This window comes from Apodemus sylvaticus, chromosome 20 (genome assembly GCF_947179515.1).
Source record: "Apodemus sylvaticus chromosome 20, mApoSyl1.1, whole genome shotgun sequence".
Lineage (NCBI taxonomy): Eukaryota > Metazoa > Chordata > Mammalia > Rodentia > Muridae > Apodemus > Apodemus sylvaticus.
In genome coordinates, this window is record NC_067491.1 from 40264454 (window position 1) to 40282917 (window position 18464).

The 18464-nt window shown below is 45.4% G+C and overlaps 1 protein-coding gene across 1 annotated transcript in view; it reads left to right on the forward strand.

The window, feature by feature from the left end:
* The window catches only part of Plxnc1 (plexin C1), a 155584-nt gene that overhangs the window by 21563 nt on the left and 115557 nt on the right, over positions 1–18464 (forward strand). Inside the window, exons 2-4 of the mRNA XM_052165531.1 lie at positions 2043–2183; positions 14241–14375; positions 18316–18416. Of these exons, the coding sequence (XP_052021491.1) occupies positions 2043–2183; positions 14241–14375; positions 18316–18416 (377 nt within the window). The remainder of the gene's footprint in view (positions 1–2042; positions 2184–14240; positions 14376–18315; positions 18417–18464) is intronic.

Here is an 18464-nt window from a genome sequence, read left to right on the forward strand (position 1 = left end):
TCCCCCAGCCTCAGCCAAGCCTCCCACCCCACCCCCCAGGCCATCGCTGTTCATGGCTAACTGGAACAGAAACAGCTATTTGGTTCCTACCGCAGACCAGACCTAAGACTCCAGTTCCACTTGGTACTTGTTGATAATCCACAGTCCACAGCCCTTATTCTCTCTGTTGTGAGATGGCAAGAGGTGTAGTCCTCTATTATAAAATATGACAGTATGAGAACATTCTCGAAGCTCAGAAATGATGCCCAATTCTCTGAATCTCTCTGCGACACTCAAATAACTAATAACTAACAAATATGATAAATGATCTTACATTTGGACAATTCTGGTTTTATTTTAGGCCCAGATGTGTGATGTGCATGTGGGGTTGTTTTTTATTTTTTATTTTTTTGTTTTACTTTAAAGGTCATCCAACTTTTTTTTTTTTTTTTTTTTTTTGCTCATAATATCACAAGGCTTCCTTATCTAAACAGAGGTCTATTGTTCCAGTACTCAGACCTACTGAGATCTTTTTTCCTCGACTTCAATTTTAACAGGATAACTCCTCAACCTCCCCAATGGCAAGAGACATAACATCTCCTCACAGGAAAAATGAATCTCTAATGGGCATTCCTGAAGTCTTCTTCAAAGGGAGTTCACTATATAGCATTTTATGCAAATGAGACACTCTTAGGCTGTGGTATTCCTTCCTTGAAGAGTGTCGGGTTATTGGAGGAAGCTACCCTCCTAGCTTATCATTTCCTCACAGAACGACATCAACAAAGAAATATCGATGGCACTTTTAAAGCCTTCAGAAATCAATTTAGACCATGAATCTATTTAGTTTAGATGTTAATGAAACTTGGTGGCTTTAAAAATAATGAATATTTAATAAGACATAAATTGAAAGACATAAACACTGTTGGCAATAATATAATGAAGTTAATAAGTCTTGGACTCCCCAAGCCCATCTCCCCGCTCCCCAAACAGTCCCATCTTAGGAGTCACTATGATGCTCACCGAAGTTTGCTGGCTGTCTTATTGGCTGCAATTTAAATGCGCCTTTGAAAACCATAGTACGGCTGGGAATCGGTTTCTGGCAGATAAAGTAAGCTATCACACTGTGTTCAGTAGCTGCAGTGGGCAACGGCTCTCTCTTAGCTCCCTATCTTCCAGAGATTTGTGTAACAAACTCAGCTTCCTGTCTTAGAGGCAGGAAGCAGTGTAGGGGGCCCTTCACTCCTTTTAAACAAAAAGGGAAAGGCATTTTAGTTGATAACTCTCTGGGCCCTGGGTTTAAAGAGGGGCTTTATTTATTGAGCGGGAACAAGCATGTAATTCCGCGTGCTCAAAGCCTCATACAACGTAAACACTTTTGGGTTGAGGGTTTGTGCTTTTTTTCTTCCGCTTTTCCAGCATCCGTTCAGGGTCCAGTTCTACCTTGTTCCTCATTAGCTGGGTCACTATATCTTACCACCGTCCACAGTCCCATCTGCCCTCTGTGTTCCTCTTTGAGCTCCACAGTGCACTTTGTCTATAGAATCTCTCCTCTCTGCCTCTCTGCTGCCCTACTAATAGGATCCCGCTACCTAATAGGATATAGTCTGAGGTCGCCCTTGGGACATGTTCATGTTTATAGTCCCAGAAGCCAATGTCTAACTAAAACGAACTACAGCAGAGCCATGCAAGCAGTACAGTACCTCCCAAGCCCAGGTTCAGAGATGGCTTCTCTTCCGGTGATAACGCAGAACTCTGCGTCATAGCGTCATAGCTCCAACGGGGTTGTGCCAGGCATGTGACATGGGTGGCTAGCTCGGTGCTGGCAATCAGAACATGCGAGTAGACAGTTAAGCACGACACTCTCCGTGGCCTGGGCAAGCAAGGCGAGGTGGCAGATGAAGCCAGTAAAAGCAGTTTGCCAAGGATCCCGTTGAAGAGGATGTATCTGGGGCTCAGAAACGCAGACTTCCTAAGGGTTTGTGAGCGGTACTTTATCAATAGAAAGAGAAATACTGATGTTAGAAAATGATCATTTTCCCCCTTATTTGTTCCTTTCTGTTTAGAAAGAAGGGGATCAGCCTGAAAGGGTCCAGCCGATTGCGTCGTCTACGTTGATCCACTCTGACCTGACGTCTGTCTATGGCACAGTGGTGATGAACAGGACCGTTCTGTTCTTGGGGACCGGAGACGGCCAGTTACTTAAGGTCGGTTTCTGTATGCTTCTTCCTTCAGATGTCCAGTTTTAATAAGCCCCTCTTAGTACCTGCCAATTTTTAAATTTCCCCTCATGCTCTGCTGAGTACTACACAAGACTACCTTTGCTATCACCCTGTCCCGATAAAGCCTGGGGAACATTTTAGCAATCTGCGTGTCACCCTCAGTGCCTGCCACCACCATCGAGTCACACTGTCAGCCTGCAATGAGGCACCATGCCCCCTTCCGTACTCAGAGCTGCTGGGTGAGATGAATGCCCCGACCCCACCCCTGACTCACCTTCCCAAGACATTTAACCTTTCAGTTCTCTCTCCTTTACGCTGGAAATGTACAAAGCACCTTATTTCTCACAACTTCAAAGAGAGGAGCGGATTAGAGGCTTGAAAAGGAAAAGAAGAAGAAGAAACAGGTGTGCCCTCCTTCCAGCCCACTCACCACCCACAGAGGGGGTTTGTTTTCTGCCCTTTGTACCAGTGCATGCCAGGGAGAGGTTAGAGATCTGAAATTCTCCGAAACTCTCCTGGTCTTTCATCTCACAGGACTGTTTTTCCCCCATGGTATAGATGAGCCCAGGTCAAACTGAGATTTTTTTTTTTTTAATTCACCCGGAAGGGGAGGGGCAGTGGGAAGGAGGAGGAGAAAGTCAAATCAGAACCACCGAGGGGTTCTTCTGAAATCACCCAGCAGTCCTCTTGTCAGCGTCCTTAGCAAGCATGAATTGCGTGTCTCTCCGTGGCCTCCAGTAACAGCCGTGGCTGTCACCGTAACCGGGTGACACTGCTTGACCTCTCAAGGCCACTCAGCTGACCCTCAGCTCAGGTTCTTAATGGAATACAGGCAGCCCTGTCCCCCGCCCCCCAACCCCGCAGTCATCCACCCTTCTTCAGCTAGCTGTGCCTTTAGGCAGATTGGTTAGCATCTCTTAGCCTCCATTTCTCCAAATGTAAAATGAGATTATACTAGGCAAGGCAGGGAAAAAAAAACCCTTTCCTCATCTGCTGGCTTTGCATTATAGCCTCCCTCCAGCAAAGCCTGTATAGGAGCCCTGCTGTGGTCCTGTGTCCACACTTGATCATACCCTCCCCTAGCCGGAAATGGTTTACCCCTTCTTTCTACCCTTTACTGAGTCCTCTGTAATTGGATCCAACCCTACCTTCTTCTCTCTGAGGATTTCATGCCCCCTCAGAGGCATCTTGTTCTCCCTGCCCCTCCAGGGGCATCACCATCCCTTGACTCGTTATTGATGCCTGCCCGATCCCTGCCCTCTGTGGTCCACGTTTGTCCTACCACCTTGATTCGAAGCTCCCTGTAAAGGGGGCCGTGAATCCCCTCAGCCTGACACGGTGCCCAGTGCTGGGTAGGCATCTGATTGAGTCTGTTTCCTTTGGAGGAAACCCAGTAACATATGGGAGGGAATTTGTTTGTATACACATTCTTCTTAAATATACATTGATCATCTTTCTCTTTGAGCTAGTTTCATTTCCTGGGGAAAGGAAAGGTAGATAGAGATGCCCACCAATCTTTGCATACTTGACACCCAGGGAGGCCTGTGGACACACTAGCCTGGTCAGGCCATGCAGGCCCATTAACCCTGCGGAAGAAGTTTCTATCCATCTTTCCTGGGTCTCCTTACCAATTATCTCTTCAGATTTGGGATGTTTTTGACAAGTGTTTTGACAAGAACACTGTTTCCCCTAGCTGAGCCTACCAGACTGTCACACGAAGAATTGGAGGTGAAGGAACACTTGCCTATAAATAGTCCCCCCTGGGATGGCTTGTCCTGTGGGTTCATCTTAGCCATTCCTGTGTGCAGCTGTCCGAGTTTCAGTCTTGCTGGAAACCAGGGAGGTGGGCCCAAGCTGCAGCTTCACGCTGTTAATGGAGAGGCGGTTGCGAATAAGTCTTGTCATCCTCATGTTCTGGATGGGGGCCACTTTGAGACCCCCCATCTGTAGTCTCATTTTTAGGGTTTAATTAACAAGGGCAGACAGGCGTTTTGTTTCATTTTCATAACTTAGTGTTTCTACAGCGTTTCCTGCAGGTTAAATGATCCAGCTCCCTCACCAGCCCCATTTCACAGATGGAAGAATAGAGGCCTAGCCTTGTTGAGACATTGTTGGACAAAGTTTCAAACGGGCAGTGCGGGGATTTGAACCTGAAACAACATCAGAGGCTGGAGTCATAACTCTCAGCTTCAGGGATGTTGTAGCCCGTGCCTCAGCTTCCGGGCATCTCCCTTGGGGGCTCTTAGTATGGAGTTCCAGTACTGCTGAGGGTCCTACAGAGAGGAAGCCAGCTGACCCTGTGATTGAGGGACCCCCTGACCCGACCCTGTGCTTGCTTCTAGAGGATCAACCACTCCCTGTACCTGGTCTCTCTCCCACAGCAGCAGGCTGTGAGGGGTGAGGAGGCTGTCTTCCCTCCCAGCCCCACTCTCTAGGGACAGTAGGTAATTCCTTTCACACTGTCTCTTGTGTCATTATGCAAATTCTTGGATGCAGCCTTTGAAATAACTTGGAGACTCCCCCACGCCCTCCCCCCCCCCCAAAATAACCAGGATCGTGCACAGATGATCCCCGGATCTGTTCATTCCAAAGAGCTTCCGCTTGCCTCTCGTCCGTCGTCACACTTCTCTCCAGAACTGTTAGGGAAGATGAACACAGAGAGACACAAGCTTGGCTTCTAAGCCTCCTCCTGGAGGTATGAATGAATGAGCACCAAAGAAACAAACCCCAGCCTGATGCAGACAGCGGGAGGAGGAGAGAAAGGGCTCCGATCGCCCACAGCCTGACTCATCAGTTTTGCGGGGATCAAGAAGCGAAGGCATTTTGACACGTGCCAGGCACCGTAGTCTGTGCCTGGCTGGCTGTGAGGCAGGCAACCTGCAGCCCGTGGCTGTTTTTACCACCACCAGTAAAAACCCGACTTCTTCCATCTCTGCAAATCTTATGGAGTTTTAATATAATTTTGGTGCTGTTTTAAACCTCAGGCTATTTAAATAATTCCCCCCACCCCCACCACCCGATTCTGAAAGAACTGTATGCTCACGTAGAGAGTTGCAGGGTAGTGGGGGGAATAAGAGGAAGGCAAAATAAAAATGATCCTTAATTGCGTCATGTAGAGGCAACTGCTGTCAGCATTTTGGATTCTTTTTTTACATAGTTGAGGTCAGACTGTATCCAGTTTTGAGTCCTCCTTTCCTTCAGCTAATGAGGGAAGAGGCTTATATTCAAATGCTGCTGCAAACCCTTTGTAAACGGTATTTTTAAATAGCTCTATCGTGTTCTGTTATATGGGAACACAATTTTGAACTTGAGCCGACATACTGGATCACTTTATAAAAAGCCTTTAAACACACACACACACGCACACGCACACGCACGCGCACGCGCACACACACGCACACGCATATACACACGCACACGCATATACACACACGCACACACATGCACACGCATACACACACATATGCACACACACATATGCACACACACATATGCACATGCACACATGCACACGCACACATGCACACGCACACACGCACACACACACATGCATACATGCACACACGCACATGCATACACACATACATGCACACACACATGCACACACGCGCGTACACACACACACACACACACACACACCACTCCAAAGAAGACATACCATCTCCAAAGTAAGATTTCAACGGTGAGCCTTGAGAAACCTAGAGAAACCTTTATGGCTTGCTAGCACCTTTATTACCCCCACTCCTCCTTCTGCCTTTGTAAAATTGTAGGGAAACGGAAGAAATGTGGTGCTCAAAGGTCCTGCCCTACCAATTTCTCAGCATGTGTTTTGTGGTCCTGTAGCAAGTCATCCTTCCCTCCGTCCGTCCCCCATCGTTTCTCCATTGTGCCTCCCTTCTGAATACAGTTATATGTGATCATTTTTTAAAGTTGTCAGTATCTCTATTGAAATCAGCTGAAAGTGTGCCGACTCTGAACTCAGTGTTTGGAAATCCGCGTGGCACACGGCACATGGGGTATACCATCTAGGAACACATGCCGTCTCGCTTCTCCAACTGTGGTGGAGTCTGTTGTGTGCCTTGTACTCCTTCGAACCGACTCTACTGCATGTAAGAATATTCTCTCCTTATCTCAAGGGCAAAGTGGGAGATTTTTTTTTTGAGTGTTTTCAGGTGGTAAAAATAAGTAATAAAGGAATGTGCATGAAATGTGAAATTTGTAACTTTATGCGTGCCCATTAACCTTTCTTACAAGCATAAAAGATAAGGAGGAAGCAGTGAGGACAAAAGCCAGCATTTCTGAGTTCTTACCATGCCCCAGCATCATCATGGGTTAATTCATTTAATCCTTATAAGTCAATACTATGACCATCCCCACTTTATCAATGAAAAATCCCGGGGCTTTAGGGCGTTAGGCAGCTGGTTCAAGGTGATTTGAACCGAAACAATCTGTCCCCAGAGCCCAGCCTTTTTATCCTCTGGCAAAACTGCATTTACAGCTTAAATGTAATCTGGAGAGCTTCACAGAGAGCCCCGGATGAGCTGTGAACTTTCCTGCCTGGTGTGTTAGGGTTGGTCCCGAGACACCGGCGTCCGGGGTTTCCTGAGAAGGGGCTATGGTTTATGTGGTTTCTACTTTGTTCCTACTTGAGGACAGTTTCGATCAGCTGACGGCTCAGCCCCTCTCCTTGGGCCCGCAAGTGGCTTGCTCGTGGGGGATCTCTTGTACCCACCATTATTAGAGCCCAGGTTTTTCCCGAGTAGACTCCTTTTGAAGAACAGCAAACATTCTGAGTTTGGGTTGTTTGAATGGCTCCTCTGATAGGAGAATTAGGGTTTCCCAGTCTCCTTGTTGCTGAGGTAGGGTGCTGGCACAGGACGCTAGGTCATGCTTACAGCAGAAGGACATTGCTCAAACAGCTTCCGTCAGCGTCAGCGCTGGCAGGGTGTGCTGGTAATACCGTCTTCCATGGTGCAAATCTAGTCAGTTCCAGAACATGCTTCCAGAATTCAAAAACCAGACGTTCCAGAAGAATCTCTCTCGACCTCTGCCTAGTAAGGCTGTCAAGTGAATGTAAGAGTGAGTTTTAAAGTGAAATATTTTATTGTACTTCCACAAAATGTAAAAAGGGGGGATGGACCCAAGGCAGGCCCAGAGCTGGTGGGGAGCGCTGAGCTAACGTAATGGACCGTAGAGTAGAATCCACAAGCAGTGTCAGCCTTAGAGCCAGTCTCCATGGTTGGCTGCGTAGAATGTCACATAAAACTTAGATACACACCATCATGTCCGAGCTTGTGAGTCTGGGGATGCCCTGACTTGGAACAGTTAGCTCCAAGTACTATTCAGGTCTCGAACTCAGAGCCAGACCATGTGCTTCTCAGACTGACCATCATGAAAAGTATATCAAGAACAAGAGAGAGAGAACGGAGAGCCCCCTTCCTCTCTGTGTCTTGTCTTTATTGTTCCTAACAACAAAGGCTCACTACACAGTGTTAGATAATTGTTTTGGGAGTCTAGGGAAGAGGATTAAGTCTCCTTCCCAGAGTTTCTCAAAAGCCATTTTATTCGAAAGAATAAACAAGACAATTGGCTCATTTACCCTTCTACTGACCAGCTCCAGAGAAGGAGAAATAGGAAAAGAAATGTCTTAAAACACCTTAGCTTTGTGAGTATGGCGTCCCTATCTCACGGCAAAGGGAAAGGAACAAAAAATTAAGTGTTTCCACTTAGGTTATTATTTTTCCTTCATTTTCCTTGCTGTGGCGCGTGGAGCTGCCCTGTGACTCTGCTGTGGAAATCTCCGCTCGCTTAATTCTAGCTGCACGGCTGGGAGGTTTTCGTATGCAGGAGAAATCTCAGGGCTAGTTAATAGCCGGTGGCCACGAGGAGTCAGGAAGATGTCAACAGAAACAATATGTTGGTATGAACTGAAATTCTCCATCAGGGAAAATTTGTTTTCTCCAAAGGCCTTGGCTGGAAGTGTGTGAAGAGCTTTACAAAATCTCACAGGCTAATAGAGTAGCTTTTGACTTAATAAATAGTTTTTTGAAGCCTCCCACTGCACCAGATACTACTCTGGTTATTTGAGTACAATGGCGAATCAAAAGAGCTGGGTGTGCTAATCCTAGCGCTTGGGTGGCAGAGGCAGGAGGATCTCTGTGAGCAGGTCAGTTTGGTCTATGTAGTGAGTTCCAGGCCAACCAGGGTCACATAGTGACGCAGCTATCTCAAAATGCTTACAAAGGCGAGCCAAAGAGATGAGCCTTACCTTCCTCCTGAGTGAGTGAGTGTGTGTGTGGGTATGTGTGTGTGTGTGTGTGAGAGAGAGAGAGAGAGAGAGAGAGTGAGTGGGGGGCAAGGATCAAAGGCAGAAAACGAGTCGGTTAATTTACCCAATGATAAAGTCATTTAGAGAGTAGTTAAAGAACCGAGAAGAACACCAGAGGGATGGAGAAGGACAGTGGCCACAGGGGAGAGGCAGGCAATCAGGGAGCGCTGCTCGGAGGCGGTGTGGCTGGGCAATGAGGTGTGTGTAAGAACACGCACAGAGGAGGCAGAGTGACTTCAGATTAGATCTATATTAAGGTCGTATGCGGAGAGCAACAAATAAAAACCAGCCCCATGGCTGAGCAGTGTGTCGTTGTGTGAACTGGACGAGGTTTCTCTTATGCAAAATTCCACCCATTTTGGTTAGCTGTGACTCACAGTTCTTTCCCCGAACTACTCCTCCGATCCTGATCTTTTTCCAAAGCCACCCAGCTAAACTGGGCCAAGGAGCAGTGTCTCCTTTGTTCTAGCCTCGGTGGTTCTTTGTCTCTGCATGGATATCCTCATGCAATCTGCAGCTGGAAGTCTAAGAGGTCCCCTGTGACCCTGGTCTGTGTGGGCTGGGGGGCTGGGGGCAGAAACCTGTGCTGGCCACTAAGAGATGAGACTGGGGACCACAAAAGCCGGCGACCCTAACTCTGGCTGTAGTGTGTTTGGGATCTTTGAAATAAAAGTTCAAATACCCCATTGTATTCCTCTCCAGCACCATAGAGGTCATTGTTTGCATAATCTGTTTGACCCACCCACCTTCAAATACTCTTAAATTTAAGTTCTACATACAGATCTCACTATGTAGCCCTGGTTGGCCTGTAGACTAGGCTAGCCCCAAACCTCCAGCAGATCTGCCTGCCTCTGCCTCCGTGGTACTGGGATCAATGTTGTGTGCCACCATGCTCTTGACCTTATGCCTGTATTTTTAAAGATAATACATGGAAATTGTTTAGAACCCTAAATTACTGAGGAAGTTCAGAGTGAAATCCACCCATTCTCAACTTCCCGTTCCAGGCTTCTAGTACAACTAATGAAAGGAGTTTCACTGGTAGCTTTCTAGTCAGACTGTATATGTGTATGTGTATGTGTATACATATATGTATAATTGTATATGTATATTTGTGTATGTGTATATACGTATATACCACATACACACACACACACATACACACACACACACACATAAACACACACATACAGACAAGCAAAAGGGACTGTATTTTCTCCCATCCTATTTTTACTGAACACATCACATTAAATATATGTGTGTATATAGAAACAGTTGTGTTTACATGAATATATATTTGCTATAACATGTTAAAATACTATTTGAACAATAAAGTTGCCTTTTAGCTATTTTGATGGCTAAAGAGCACTCCACTTTTTATACTACTGTTTAGGTAACCCTGTTTGTTTGCACACTATTGTTTACAGAATCCTGTTATTTGCATACTTCCCTATTATTGATATTTAGGTTGCTCTAGACATTTACTTATAACAGGACGCTACAATGAATATATGTCAATGTCTGTGCGTGTGTATGCACACACACACACACACACACACACACACACACACAGGCTTCTGGGCCCAAGAATACATGCTTTATCATTTTCATGACTAATTCTAGATAGTCATCCAGATGGCTCTCAATTCTAGCATTCCTGACACACCCATTCACACCCTGCAAGTGCTTTTGAGAAAGAAGGGCTTCCCTGCCCTCCTTTGGATTACTGAAGGATGCTGGTGCCTGATCTTCAAGGTGTCAGGTAAACAGATCCTTGTCGTGCCCCTCCTTTCTGCAAGCCCCTGGAGCTCAGCAGCCCCGCCCCCCACTCACCGCACACCACAGGATGAAGGATGGTGTTCTTCTAAATTATTTTATGTCTCTTCTTATTTTAAAGCAAATTTCAGACACTATGACATTTACCCCAAGATATTTCATTATGCCTCTCTGAGAAATTATTATCGTGTTCCCAACTGTGACTATAATGTCATTATCACAGTTAACAAAATTATCTGTAATTCCTTAGGATTATCTACTGAATATAGCTGAAATTTCACAATTGATTAAAAATACACTTAAAATTATTTGGTTCAGATCGACGTCTGGAGCACACTTGGGTGCCTCTGGCCTAAGGCGCCCCCTCCCACTTAGTCGCTCTCCCACTGGCTTCCTGAAGAGCCAGGTTCTAGGGCCTACAGTGTCTCTCCTTGTGGATTTGCCTGTTTGTTTCCAGTGTCATTTAAGCTTGTTCTGTGTCTTCTGCTTCTGAAGCTACTTGGAAGTTAGCACCGGAGATTCGGCTAGGTTCAGGGTCCCGACTGTGGTAGGAAGAGCTTTCCTGCGGGAGCAGGCTTGACATCCTGAAACAGGACGGAAGCAGCAGCCTTTCTTGGGGCTCACTGGAGAATCCTGTTAGTTTTCTCTGTTGTTTAACTACCCTGCTCTCTTTCCTTCTAAACCACCCCTTTCCAGAAGCCCAACAGCCGTTTAATTCTGAGCTAAGTCATAGTGTAACTTATGAGGGAGTCATAAGTTAGCAAGTCTTGACGAGCTCACCACTTACCTGCTCAGCGCCCGCTTGCCCCCTCGGGTCATGACATGAAACTCTTTTCTGCAGGGGTGCCTTGTCCAGTAGAACACTTCTGTGGAAGTATTCCACACCTGCGCTCGCCAGTACGACAGCACTGGCAGTGGGTGAGCTAGCAGTGAGGGCTTCAAATATGGCTAGAATGAGTGAGAGACTGGACTTTCAACTGAATTTAAATAACCCCATGTGGTTAGTGGCTACCATCTCGTAAAGCTCAGCTCTAGAGTCATTTTCAAATAGCCACAGATCTTTCCTACCACTCTGGGACCTAGCTGCTGCTATTTTAAAAGGTTTTTTTTTTTTTTCCCTTTGATTTTGTTTGTTTTTTGTTTTGTTTTGTTTTTTCAAGACAGGGTTTCTCTGTATAGTCCTGGCTGTCCTGGAACTCACTCTGTAGACCAGGCTGGCCTTGAATGCACAGAGATCCGCCTGCCTCTGCCTCGTGAGTGCTGGGATTAAAGGCTTGTGCCACCATTGCCCGGCTTTAAAGGGGATTTTTTTTTAAAGTCATGTTTGATATACAGGGTCAGTGAGATTGACTTTTACTGAGCATTCGCAGAGTTGCTGAGTAGTCTTGGAAGATTAGGTGCACCGAATCCGCTGAGGATTGATTAAGCAGATGATGGTGTGAAGTTACAGGGCAAAGGCAGTGCCAGGAGGGCATGGGGACAGGGAGCTGCCCCCTGTGCTGAACTGATAAAGAACTGGTAACGAAACAGCCAATGCCAAGGTACCACAAAGGTAGGAATGCTAGGGTAGCAATGTCACTGCTCAGTAAGCTTGTGAGTGTAGCTTTGTCCAAAAAGAATCTTGGGTGTCTTTTCTTTCTTCTCAAGTTACATACACCATATGACTACTGCCCACCATAGTAGACATGTGGGTATTGGGCCGATGAGATGGCTCAGGAGTTAAGGGGGCTTGCTGCTAAGCCCGACAACTGGAGTTCAATCTCTGGAACCCACATAGTGGGAGAACCATCTCTTGCAAGTTGACCTTTGACTTCCTTACTCACACACCCATACTCTCACCCTGTCCCCCAGGGCACAGAAAAATAATTAAAAACTCTTAATAAAACTATGAATTTAGATAATATATCTGGATGTCTTTCAATTGACAAAAATGTCGATGCCATCACTTTTTTTTTGTTTGTTTGCTTGTTTTGTTTTTTGGATTTTGGTTTTTCAAGACAGGGTTTCTCTGTATAGCCCTGGCTGTCCTGGAACTCACTCTGTAGACCAGGCTGGCCTTGAACTCAGAAATCTGCCTGCCTTTGCCTCCCAGAGTGCTGGGATTACAGGTGTGCGCCACCACCGCTCAGCGCTGCCATCCCTTTTTAAAGAATTGAACGGGGTTGAGGATGACCCCCTACCCAAAGGGCACTTGGAATCTAGCCACAGGCTGTTATGCATTGGATATTGATTACATGTTAAGAATCTCATGATTTTTATTCAGGTGTTAACAGAACCTACATAGTAAGGTATTATTAGTCCCAGTTTATAGACAAGGGAAGGGGAGTCTGGATGGTTGAGAATAAATTCAAAGTGGCACAGAGTTGCCAGGTCTAACCCGGGTCCCTATCTCAAGTCTCCAAGATGGCAGTAGTTGCCATGCGACCTGCGCACATGGACCCCCGCCTCTTGGTCTTGGCTTTCATCTGTCCAAGGCCTCAATGGCTTCTTCTGTCCATCCAGAGTGGACGGCAGGATCCACACAGGCTGTGCCCACCTGTGCCCACCTGTGCCCACCCTGTGATCACTGCTGGCTCTCTCTTTCCTGCCTTGCTCTGCTTCTCCCAACACTGACTCCTCAGACTTCAGGGATGCTGCACTCACTGGGACTCTTCAAACAAAACCGAACAGAAGAAAACAGAAAAACCCAAACGTGTTTCGGGCTGGCCAGATGGCTCAGTGGTTAAGAGCACTGACTGCCCTTCCAGAGGACGTGGGTTCAATTCCTAGCCTTCACGTGGTTGTTCAATACCATCTGCAACTCTAGCTTCAAGGGATCCAATACCCACTTCTGGACTCGGGGAGCACAAGGCATGTTTACGGTACCCAGACATCCATGCAGAAAACACCATACACATAAAATGAATAAATTTAAACAAACGAGAACCCTTACAGGAACCTAAATGACTGTGTAGGTGTCACTCTCTTTAAAAGACCCATTGTGAGCCTGGATTCCCCCTTTCCACTTTAGCTTATCTCGTCACAGTCAGCTGTACTGTATAATTGTTAGTCCGAGTTTATAGATGAGGCTACCATCTACCCACTCCCACCTATGTGTGTAGAGTTCACCAGGGTAGGATTTCTTTCCCTGATCTGTTTTTCCCCCATTCTTCCCCCATAGCCCAACATGGTGTTCTCTGCCATTTTTCTGAGCCCCAAACAGTATACAGGCGATCAGTTTGTTGACCGACGGTGAATGACACTCAGGTGTCTAATTGCCAAACCTCAGAATATTGATTCACACCTGCATCTATTTTATATGTAAACACACACGCACTCGTCTATTCCTGTGAACTTGTCGGGGTTACTTTAAAATGCATGGCTACGTAGAACCATGAAGAAGCCCCAGACTAACCCACACAAATATATGTGGAACAGATACTGCCTTTAGCTTCAAGGTCACTCTTGGCGTGACCCTAAGGAGGCTGTTGACTTGAAGTTTCTGATACAGCCAAGGCCGGGTCAGAAAACTTGGAAACAGGCTTCCACATGTAAGAATTACTGCCTTCAAATTGAAGCTGTCTGTGAGTTTTTTGGTGACTTTGTCTCTTGGCTAAGAAGATACACGGTACTTGGAATTGTCAACCTTGTTGAAGATGGAGTTGTGATTAAAAAATGTATTCTCTCACCCAGTTACATATACACACACATGTATATATATATGTCTATATATACATGTGTGTATATATGTATAGATGAGGCTACTGTCTGCCCCCCACTCCCATGCAGTGTATATATGTGTGTGTATATATATATGTGTGTGTGTGTGTGTGTGTGTGTGTGTGTGTGTGTACCTGCTACAAAGTGGCTATGGCCTTGGGATTAAGCTACAGGTCTTACTATTCTGATCTTCAGAAAACTTAATAGAAATTCTATTTCTTTCTTTTTGAAAAATAATAAAGGTTGTTCTCGGCGAGAATTTGACTTCAAATTGTCCAGAGGTGATCTATGAAATTAAAGAAGAAACGCCTGTGTTCTACAAGCTCGTCCCTCATCCCATGAAGAACATCTACATCTACCTAACAGCTGGGAAGGAGGTAGGTGGAGACGCTGCCCATGGCTTCTGACTTATGAATAGGACTTACCTCACTGATGTCATTACACAGTGGCAGAGCTTTTACTTTGAGCTGCCAGGTTTAAACACCACTGCGGGCATGGAGAAGACCTTCGGTGGGCCATGAGCGTGGAATTAAAATCCATAGTGACTGTCATCAGCAACTAAGCAAGAAGTATTACCCATTTAGACAATTTTATTATTGGCTATATTTCCAGGGCCAGCTTTTTCAGAGGGGGGTGTGCTTGCAAATGGGTGCATAATCTGCAAAGTAACTGAATTTACATTTATCGTGTGGGCACTGAGCGTTGAGATGCATTTATGAGTCTGCCCAATGGGACTGGCTTTGGAACTTGGGGTTAATACCGGGCCATCGTCTCATACACATTCATGAACTAGGAAATGTATGCCACTCACCCACACCCACACACTCTTAATTTATCCAGATGTTTTCGTTTTGCTTCTGCTTACAGAAATGAAACCGATACCTTTCCAACATTTTCTTTATCTTTAAGAAAAGGAAATAATTATTGTTTTTTACTGAGTTCTTACAATATGGAAGCCATTGTGCTTTATAGGGTCTCTCTGTATGTGTACTGAGTTGTATATGCATGGACACATATATGTAATAAAGAATAAAGACTACTAATGAAATATGTTAATGAAATTATTACTCCACTTATATATGAGAAGTCTAAGACTGGGAAAGTTAAGCAGTTCCAGGAGATATGTGTGTATGTGTGTGTGTATATATATATGATGTATATGTCTATAATGTGTCTGTATATACATGTATAATATATAGATACATATATAATATATTTGTGTATATCATCTTTAAACGGGATAGAACTCAAACGCTGTCCTGATTCTACAGCCTGTGGTTTTTCCTGGCCTGGTAGTTTTGATCCATGACCTTCTGAACACACTAAGTATAATTATTATCTATATATTAGATAATTATGCAATGGCTGTCACAGGGGCCCTTTCCCTCCATTTGTCACTTCTCTTTCAGCCACTCTCGGGAGAGCAATGGCTGTCCTACATGTGCTTGCCTTTTGAGTCACGGGGTAGGGGTGACGGTATCAAGTATTCTTAGAAAGGCCACATTGCTCTTTGCAATTTGAAAAGTTGGATATGTCCAGTGGTCACATGAAGATGGCCTCACATCTGACCCTCCCATAGCCTTCTTCCCCTTACACAGCCTCCTCTGCAGGCCTGCTTTGTACATCCAAACACGCTGTATTATGTCTCCTCTTCGGGATTTGAAAGACTTTTGTCTATTCAACAAACTGTGTTTATTAAGTAACCATTCCTATTCCCAGGCTTTCTTTACCAAGGACATCTCAAAACTGCCAGCCAGAGAACTGACCGAGCTACCACACAACACTGATAAAAATTCCAACCCCTACCCCACCCCAGAGCACAGCTCCTGGAAGTCTGGCTTGGTCTGTGCATATTTTTCCATTTTGCTTTTTGAAATCTTGCAAAGAGCTCATAAATTCCCGTCACTATGCACAAAGATACTTGTAGAACTCTGAAACCCAGTGCGGTGGGCTGAAGACCTGGTACTGTAGCAGGCTGAAGGCATGGTGCTGTGTGCTGAATACCCGGTACTGTGGGCTGGAGACCACTGTGAAAACATCAGTAGTTCATAGATCTTCACTTCCTAGCAAGTGAAGACTTCCCTAATGACTTATAGCCTGAAGACCTTAGGGACAGTTTTCAAGGGGGGAGAGTTGTCAAAACTTATCATCTCTATAGTCTTCACTTTAGCATGATTGCAAGAGGTTCTACTGCAACCTCTTGGTTGAGGTGCTTAGCCAACCATGGTGGAACACCCTTGTAATCCAGTGCCTAGCAGGCAGAGGCAGGAGGATGATAAATAAAAACTCAGGCTGGATAAGGGAGACCCTGTCTCCAGAAAAGGACTGAAACAAAACCCTGCTAGCAGACTGTGGTTCTGCAAATATCATCAACCAGGAGTCCAAATGCAAGGAATGTCCTTCCTAGATTCTAGGAAGTTATTATTAATTTTTAAAAGCCATAGAAAATCTGTAAAGCATTATTAATATGTGCCCATTAAACATAATCATATGCAGGTATATGTACTGATGAGAAATAGGTCCACAGTGTATTCATTAGTGAGCAGATCTAATGTAATAATTATAGTATCTTATCTTTTACACAGAGTTATGTATGTGCTTAAATATGTTAAATGGTCATTCTTGAAGAATGTTCTAGAGACTTGTATTCTCCTAAAGGTTCTTAGCCAGAGAGCTTTGGTCTGTTGTTATTAATGTCTCTACAGTATTATAGTGCTGGGCAGATTCAAAGGCTCACACAAGCCTGTGCTAAGGAAACTTACTGTTCACATTTGCTGGACCATGGCGCCATTTTCTCCCATAACAGCCGTAGCTAGTGCTTATGACACAAATTATTTAGTATGCTTCCGACTACGCTTGTAATAGCCCAGTGAAGTCAGTTGTACTAGTGTCGTTTTTACAGGCAAGGAAACAAGGTTAGAGAGATTATGTGACACTTAATAAAATTCCTCAGAATTAGAAAGATGTTTTGTTGGGCTATAAGGAAATAAATATCCACATTCTTGTTAATTCCGGCTGCGCCTGTCAGCAGCACAGAGGGCCAAAACGAGAGGGCGCAGTGATTCTGTGTGAAGTTAATTTAGGAATTAAGGATCCACCTCAGATGTGCCCTGTTTTCACCACAAACCCCTTCTAGAATTCTCCACTTCTCTATTTATACTTCCCAGCATGCACAGCTTTCCAGGGTAATGAGTTCTACAAGTTTTCTTACTACCTGCTATGTGATTTTGCCTTCAGGAAATGTGCCAGACGACGCTCCAGACTTAACCTCTGCCTCTGCTCACTTCCAGGAGCTGCCCAGCACCGCTGACTGACCAAGGGGAAAATGGGAAAGACACTCTCAAGATAGGAAATGATTTTAATCCCCCCTCTTTGTAGTGCTGGGAATTGAACCCAGCACCTTGAGCTAGACAAGGCCTTGACTGCTAAACTACCCGTAGCCCTGTCTCCTCTGGCTTCTTTTTCTTGCAACCCCAACGAGCCAGGAGCTGAAGTGATTCCGATATCCTAATGCCACTTAATTACCGAATCCCTTGTTGGACTCATGCTGATCGGTCTGAGGCAGAGCCACTGCTTATGTCCAGATCCTCATTTCCATAGCGCCACTGATTATACTGACTGTCCCTGTATGAAAACGAGGTGACCTGGCTCCGTCATCCCTATGGAAGTAATTATCCACAGATCGGAAACCTGGCTATGGGAGGAGTCTCCTGAGAAAGCTCTTAATAATATAATCTCCTAGGCCCCACCCCCAGACCACAGGAAGAGTTTCGGCTGCAGGGAAGTTTGGGAATACAATTGTATCTTGGTATTTTTCCCTGGAATTGGTTCCACACAGCCCTCAAAAATTTGCATATAATCTGTACACACCTTCCCATATACATTATCTTTAGATTCATTATGGTGCCTGATAGAATGTTTGCTTATAATGCAATACAATGTTAATAGATATACATCACCCTACTGTATTGTTTAGGGAGTGAGAGGATTGAAATGCACTGTGCACTTATAGGCACAATGTTCTTTTCAAATGTTTTTTATCTGCTCTTGGTTGAGTTTGCGGGTTCAGGCATCCCTGGGGTGAATAGGGATAGCCTTTGGTACTTTGAGAAGCTTCCCACTGCTGCATCATAGCCTAGAACTTGAGACCTGCCATCGGATGCCACTGTGGAGACCTTCAGGGCTCAAGTTGACAAATGTACTCGGTGTGCTATATGCCCCGCCCCCGACCCTATTTCCCCCCACCATCCTGTCCCCCCCTCCAACTCCCAGTGTCCCTTGTGATTCCATCTGAGCTGATGTCCTCCCCCTTTTTAGGTGAGAAGAATTCGTGTTGCAAACTGCAGCAAACGTGAATCCTGTTCAGAGTGCTTATCAGCGGCAGACCCCCACTGTGGCTGGTGCCTCCCGCTACAAAGGTATTTCATGAATCTTTTCTCACCAACTCGCGTTTTTTCCAGAAAGTG